Below are 7101 nucleotides of genomic sequence, written 5' to 3' on the forward strand. Positions count from 1 at the left end.
CTGCAGTGAGTGGGTGCCCTGTGGGACTTTAAGATGCCTAGGAGTGGTCCCCTGGCTGCACATAGAGGATGAATTTGGGGCACGGACTGAGATGGAGAGACCTAGGAGGGGGTGAGACAGCCCTCTAGGAGTCCAAGGGGGGCCTGGCCTGAGGTGGGGGCTGGGAGCTGGAGCTAGGGTACACCTCAGGATCTACTTAGAAGGTAGAATGGACCCTGAGTGGTGCCTGGTTCCTCCTTTCTCGGGGCCCCCATCTTCCCATTGTGTGATGGGGGATGGACAGGAGCTCCCCCCCCCAAGACCCTCTCCCTTGGCCTCCTCACAGCTGAGGCTATTTCCTGCTTGCTCCAGCCTCCCTGGGCTTCTGGAATTAACCTCCTGAGAGGACTCCCAGCTGGGAGAGGCAGAGCTCTAGCTTCAGAAAGCCTGGGCTGGTGTCAGCAGCCCGGGGCATATCCATCCAGCGGAAGGAAACTCCACGCCAGCTCCAAGCAGGAGGGCCTGTCGAGGCAGGAGCCGTCTCGGACAATATAAGAAGGAATGATCTGTTGGCCTGGTCCTCTCAAGAGTGGGAGCCGTGGGAGGCCGCTATTACTGTCCCCACGCTTCTGATAAGCAGGTCAAGGCTCAGAGAGCCAAGTAGCCCAGGACAGAAGCCTAGGCCCGGGCAGTGCATGCCAAGAACACCTCAGGAGGGAGGCCACCAGAAGCCGGTGGACAGGAGTAGAGAAAATGTCTTTGCTCTCTAAACTATAGGGCTCCTGAACCAGCTCCTCCCTCCTCCCACCAGGAGCCTCTCTCCCTGGGGGACAGCAGCTCCTTTCTCCTGGCTCTGCCTGGCCCAGCTCCAGACCCGGGGCTGCCCTCCGCGTCCCCCTCCCCGGGCCCCACTTCCTAGCCTCCTAGTTCAGCCAGCTGCTCGGGCTTGGGTGCGCATATGATGTGAGCCCCTCCCGTCCACCCTCACTGTTCTTCTTTAGTGACTATTTTTCCTGATGTAGCCTTTTCCCAGCATCCCATGGGGCAATGGGGCAAAAAGGCGGGGAGGGGGCGCTCTACCCCTCGTCCACCTGCCCGACTGGGAAGGGTCAGAGGCCCAGGCATGGCTGGCCAGTGGAACTGAGGCTTCCCTGGCATGGGAAGGGCTTTGGATTGGGGGCCCGAGTACCCAGGGAACAGCCCAGAATGGTAGACAAAAACACAAAAGTCTTGGAGTCCTGGGTTTGAATTATGAATGCCCCCACTACAGCTTGTGGCTGTGGGGCCTTCTAGGCCTCGACTGTTTTGTGTGAGCAGTGGGGTTGCTCCTTCCTCTGCGAGGAGCAGGTGACTCCATGTGGAACACGTCACAGAGCTGGCATGTACTAAGTGCTCAGTAAACGGGGTCCCCACTCTGCCTCGCTGTCCTCTTTCATCCACCTGTGAAAGGGCCCCAGGTAGGAGTGTGCTTCCCCTGTTCCTTCGGCTGCCAGCAAGCCGAGGGCAGAGCCCCAGAGCAAAATGGGAGGAATCTGGGTTTGGCATTCTTTCCCCAGCCCAGGCAGGCCAGGCTGGCATCATGACCTCAGTTCCACAGACAGGGAAGCTAAGGCTTGCTGAGGGCCCAGGACTTTGCCCAGGACCTGCTGGGTTAGCTGAGTGGCAGAGCTGGGAGGAGGCCCCAGGCTCTTGTCCTGAGAGGCAGGCCAGGCCTGAAGGCCCTTCCCCAGTGATCCACCCACATACGCACGGCCTCAGAGAAGGCTGGTTCAGAGCATGTGCTCTGGGGCGGGACGAAGCTACATGACCTTCGGCTCTGCCTTTCGCTAGCTGTGTGATTTGGGTGAGTCACTCAGCCTCTCTGAACTTGTTTCCCCATCTCTAACATGAGAACGCTAACACTGACCCCACAGGGTGCTGGGAAGGGGAAGCTGGATGATGAATGGGAGGCACACGGCCAGGCATACGGCTGCTCTTTTACGGCTCTTGTCTATCTGTCACCAGCTGAGGCAAACCCGCTCATGACATCTTCAGTTCCTCCTCTCACGGCAAGGGCCAGCGAGCGGTGACATCAGACCCCCGACAGCTTCTAGCCCAAAATAGCCTTCTCTTTAGACTGACCCTGTCCCATCACAGCTGCTTCTGCTCGCCACCGCATCAGGCTCGTCCCTAGAGCCCCTGTGCCAACCAACCGTCCCCGGAGGCAGGATTTTCCTTGGGCAAACGAAGGGGCCTCCGGGCAGCAATGACACAGCTCTCCGTGCCCCAGAATCAAGGTCCTGGGCTCTGGAGCAACCTGGGTTCCAATCACCTACCTCCCTGTATGACCTTGGCCATCACTTAATTTCCCAGAGCCTCAGTTTCCTCATCTGGAAAATGGAACCAACGGCAAACTACCGGGTCAGGACTCGAGCAGACAAAGTCCATGGAGGACCTGGCATGGAGTCTCACCCGGAAAAGGTGTTTAATAAATAGGACCGGTCGTTGTACCTGCAGCACTGGGAAGTTTGTAAAATCACTCCCATCTGCCTGCCTCCTGGGGCCCCCCAGTGGGGCAGATGTCCTTGCTGGTTATCATCAGGAAGAAACGGAACCTACCCTGCCCCCAAGACTTCCAAAGCAACCAGCCCCTTGTGGAGCACTGATCCAGGCTGTCTGTCTGAGCCAACTCCCTCTGGGAATCACAGACCCTCCCCCCTCCCCCGACAGGTGTCTGGTCTCGTGAGATTTCACCTTGTCACTGCTCTGAAGCCCTGAGACAGCCAGGGAGGTGGGCAGGACACAGCTGAATTGGCCCATTTGTCAGACAAGGAAGCCGAGGCTGAGCAAGGAGCAGGGACATGGTCCAGGCCACCCGATGGCAAAGAGAGCCAGGATGAGGCTCAGGCCGCAGGGAGGGAAGAGGGGGCCAAGTGCTGAGTTGGATTTAGACTCTTAGATGGTCAGAGCTGGAACATTCAGGGGTGTGGGGCGTAAATGGCCACGAAGGAAACAAGCCCAGAGAAGGGGAGGACGCCTGAGGGCACAGAGCAAGTCCAGGGCAGGATCCAGCTGATGCCAATCATTAGTTCACTTGTTCGTTTGTTCATTCATTCATTCATTCATACAGTGACTACAGTAGCAAACAGACACAGCCCTTGCCTTCAAGGATCTCGTGGTCCTAAGTGGGGGTCAGACGAGCAACAAGGCAATCAAAACATGCCCTCGTCGGGGAAGCACTCAGATGTGCCGCAGGGCAGGGGTGGGAGGCCAGGTCTGCAAAGTGGAGGCAGGGCAGGACTACGTGAGAACCTGAAGAGAGAATGTTCTATGGTGTGAAGGTTTGCTTTCTGGTCGGCCCACAGTCCGGTCTCCCTCAACAATTGGAAAGATGGGAAGGAAGTGCTTCTCTGAGCTGGATTTCTTCCTGCAACTGAGGGGCCCGGGCCAAAAGGGGTCAGTTAGATCTTGTCTGACCCTTGCCCCAATTCACATGCAGGGAAACTAAGGCCCGTCCATGGTCCATGAAGGGCTTCGGCTCCCTGCCTTCCTGCCTCTGATTGGTGTGTAAAGAGACCCCTGCTCCTGTGTTTGCCCCTATCCGCCCCCCCCCCCCCCCCCGCTGCATTGGCACTCACTGGCCTTGCTCGAAGGGTCTCTCACCTCAGGACCACCTGACAGGGCGCCGCTCAGCCCCGTCTGCTGAAACACCTTCGATATGGCTCGGGCTTCCAGAAGATTTGCGTCAGTGGTTGGGATGTGGCCAAACTCCTTTCAGCCTTTGAGCTCCAGGTGAATGGAATCAAAGCTCAGTCTCTCCACCAGATGGAAGGAGAGAGGCTTGGTTGGCTAGAAGCATGGAGGGGGGCCCATAGCCCCACTCCCAGGTGCGCCTCTCCCAGCCCTGCACCCACTGAAGTTCCCGAGTCCCCCAAGGAGCTCAGCTTGTCAACCCTGACCCAAAGCACCGCCCTCCTTGGAAGTGTTGGAGAACCCTTAGAAGTTTCTCCAGCCTTTGCACCTGCTGTCCTGCCTGTCTGGAATGCCTCTGCTCACCTCTTTGCCTCGGCTGACGGAATTTGTTCACTCACTCATTCAACAAGTATGGGCTGGATGCTTACTCTGCGCCAGGCAGAGAGCTACACTCAGGGGTAACAGCTGTCTGAGAGCTTAGAGACCTGCGGACATGTAGAGTTTAAGCACACACGCACACACACACAATAATGTCCAGTACAAATAGGAGCAGACCCTACAAAGGAGAAGAGAAACTAAGAGTGAGATCTCATTTGATGGATGGAGGGAACATGGTCGAGGGAAGGCTTCTCTGAGGAGGTGACTTTTCAGTTGAGTTTGGGAACAGGAGGAGGAAAAGGAGTTCGCTTACTGAAGAGTGAGAGGAAGAGTGTGCCAGGCAAAGGAAACAGCATGTGCAAAGGCCCTGGGCTGATAACTAGTTTGCTGAGTGTGAGCAAGAGCAGATCAGTAAATCTGAAGCCAACAGAGAGTGGCTGGGTGAAGGAGAGAGAGTCAGATCATGCAGGGAGGCAGAAGCAGCAGACCTGGGTCCACCATGTGGGTAGCAGGAAAAAGGAAGGATCCAAGAGAAGGAGCCAGAAGAAGAGACGAGACATAGGTGGGAAGAAATCAGGAGAGGGGCCTATTCCAGAAGCCAGGTGAAGAAAAGGTTTCTCAAAGGAGAGAGTCATCAACTTCAGCGGAGGAGTCATCTCCTCCAGGAAGCCTTCCTGGACTCCACGTGTGGGGTCAGGGGTTAGTGCCTTGATCTCCCCCATCAGAGTGTTTTCCTCTCTCCCAGCCTAGCCTGGAAATATCATGAAGGCAGAGACAAGGTCTGACTTGGAAAGCCAACCCCAAAACTTAGCACAGGACCTGAAAGCAGCATTTGTTAAATGGATGAACATAGAGAGGAAGTGACTCTGAGCCCACAGTTTTCCTTTGCTGGCCTGGTCCAGGAGGCCCCTTCTGCTCTGGACCTCCCAGGCATGCTGGAGCCAGACCCCTCTCGGCTGGACCTGGGACCACTTGCAAGGAGAGCCCAGGCTCTCCTCCCTTTCTGCCTGACCCCTTCCCAAGGCTCCCTCTGTCCCTTTGCCTTTGCCTCTTGCTCTTGGCTCCCAGGCACCGTACCGCCTGACCACCTTCCAGAAGGCCAGCAACAAGCTCCTACACCAAGTGAAGTCAAGGTGCTTCCTGTGCAGGGGGCCCTTCAGTTAGGGTGCACACCGTTCCTAGGGTACCAGCCTCGCCCTGCCCTGAGGCTACTACTAGCAAACCAGGAAACCGCAAGTCGAGGCTCTGGGTTCTAGGTGGGGAGACGGAGCCCTGGGGGGTTTAGAGCCTCGCTGGGCCATGGGTTAGTCCCCCAGAGAAGGGTCTGTGCCCCTGTGGAATCACATTCAGGCATAGCTAGACCAAGTTTCAGGCGAGCACTTCCGGGGGCATGTCTCAGACTGTCTGTCTACCCGCCCTCCCTGGGGAACTCATCACTCAATCCAGCCTCATATCATTCGTCTGTCTCCCATTCAAGGCTGGGAGCTCTTCCAGGTCAGGGGCCTCTCTTTGTCCCTCCCTCCTCCCTCCCTCTCTCCCGCTCTTTCTCTCTTTCCTCCCTCCATTCACTAAGCACAAACTATTTCTCAAGCTTGAGCTGCTCATTTCTGAACCCATGCCCTGACACACAGCTTGGCACAAGGGGGGCACTGAGCACGTGTCCGCTGGCCACCCGGCTACCCCGCGGTGCCTGGTCCATGGGTTGGGCCTTGCCAAGCTCCCTGGAGCATTGCACCTCCGAGCATGGCAAAGGGCCCCTCTCCCTGGAAAGAGCTGAGCTCCTGCAGGAGGAAGGAAATTTGGCCTTCAATCAGTATGGAGGCCAGGCCTGGCTGGGGTGGGAGTGGGAGTGGGGTCCAGAGGGAGAACTCAGTTTTCTTCACAGGAACTGTGGTCCCAGGAGGACCTGAGCCCCCAAAAGGAGGCTCCAAGCTGGAGTGAGGCCGCCTCTCAACTGCCCCCTTTTTGGCCAACAGGGCCTTTTCCCTGCTGAACCCTAAAATCTGCTGTCCCCCCCACCCTGCCTCAGGCCCTCAGGCACCCTGGCCCTCCTGCTTTCCTCACATGCACGTTGCCCAGAGACAGCCAGGGTGCCCTGGCATGCCAGCCAACGGGCAGCTCCCTGGCCAGGCTGAGCAATGGGGGTTCCGGTTACCTGCGCCCCTGGAGCTCTAGGCCTGCAGAACCTGCCCCAGCCAAGCCATTCCGAGTCCTACGAGTCCTGTCCCAGGCTCTCAGCAACAGCTCCATCCCTGGCAACTGTCCCCCAACAATCTTCCCCGGGGTTTCCAGCAGCCCTAGAGGCTGCAGCAGGGGCGGCTAGGGCAGCTCGCTGGTGGTAGCCCCTGGGGCCCTGCAAAGTGGGCCGTGCTTTCAGGCTGGCGTTAATTACAGGGTGCGTTCCTGATGCCTGGTCCATCTATATTTATCTGCAGGATCTCACTAATTAAATTCCCCACAGCACCCGGCAGGCTTGGGGACAGGAGCAAGGCAGACAGGCAGGGGGGCTGCAAACTTCCTTCCTTTCCTTCTTGGCCAAGAGCAAAACAGAAGCAGCCCAAACTCCCTCTCCCTCCCCTGACCCTACTCATGTCCTGAGTCCAAGGGGCTGCCCTGGTTCTGTCCTGGGGGGAGAGGGGAACCCTTCAGCTCTGTGCCCCCTCCCCGAGGGCACCCATGCCCACCCACAGTCCCCAGGATCAGACAGCGCCCAGCTGCCTGACGGCCTCCCCCCCCATCAACTCGGATTCCTGCAGCAAGCAGAGAAAAGTCTGCCGAGCAGCCCGGCCAAATCCCCAACTCTGCCACTTTGCAGGGGCCGGGGCCCTCTTACCGTAGGAGTCGTCTTGGTCCAGGAGGGAATCGGGCTCCATGGCGAATGGGCCCCCAGCCCCTGGCCCCACCTGATTTATGAACCAAGGCTGTCTCCATGAGCGTCTGGGTTTCTCCTTTTGTATTCCATCTGGCGGCTTTTCCAACTAGATGACTGGGTATTCCTGCAAGCAGGCCCCTCTCCAGCCCTCGCCTTCATACAGTACATTTAAAGTAGCAGTAACCTCTTTTTCCTCCCCC

At 57.8% G+C, this 7101-nt stretch overlaps 1 protein-coding gene across 2 annotated transcripts in view; it reads right to left on the reverse strand.

The window, feature by feature from the left end:
* The window catches only part of DAB2IP (DAB2 interacting protein), a 191437-nt gene extending 184339 nt beyond the window's left edge, over nucleotides 1–7098 (reverse strand). Inside the window, exon 1 of one of the 2 annotated variants that reach the window (XM_087869398.1) lies at nucleotides 6863–7098. In XM_087869398.1, coding sequence (XP_087725524.1) covers nucleotides 6863–6960 — 98 coding nt within the window. In that variant the 5' untranslated portion in view covers nucleotides 6961–7098. The remainder of the gene's footprint in view (nucleotides 1–6862) is intronic. The other variant, XM_045791026.2, reaches the window with a different exon arrangement.
* Nucleotides 7099–7101: the final 3 nt, after the last annotated feature.

The sequence above is a fragment of the Ursus americanus genome, chromosome 18 (genome assembly GCF_024610735.1).
Source record: "Ursus americanus isolate L20-20 chromosome 18, mUrsAme1.1.p, whole genome shotgun sequence".
Taxonomy (NCBI): Eukaryota; Metazoa; Chordata; class Mammalia; order Carnivora; family Ursidae; genus Ursus; species Ursus americanus.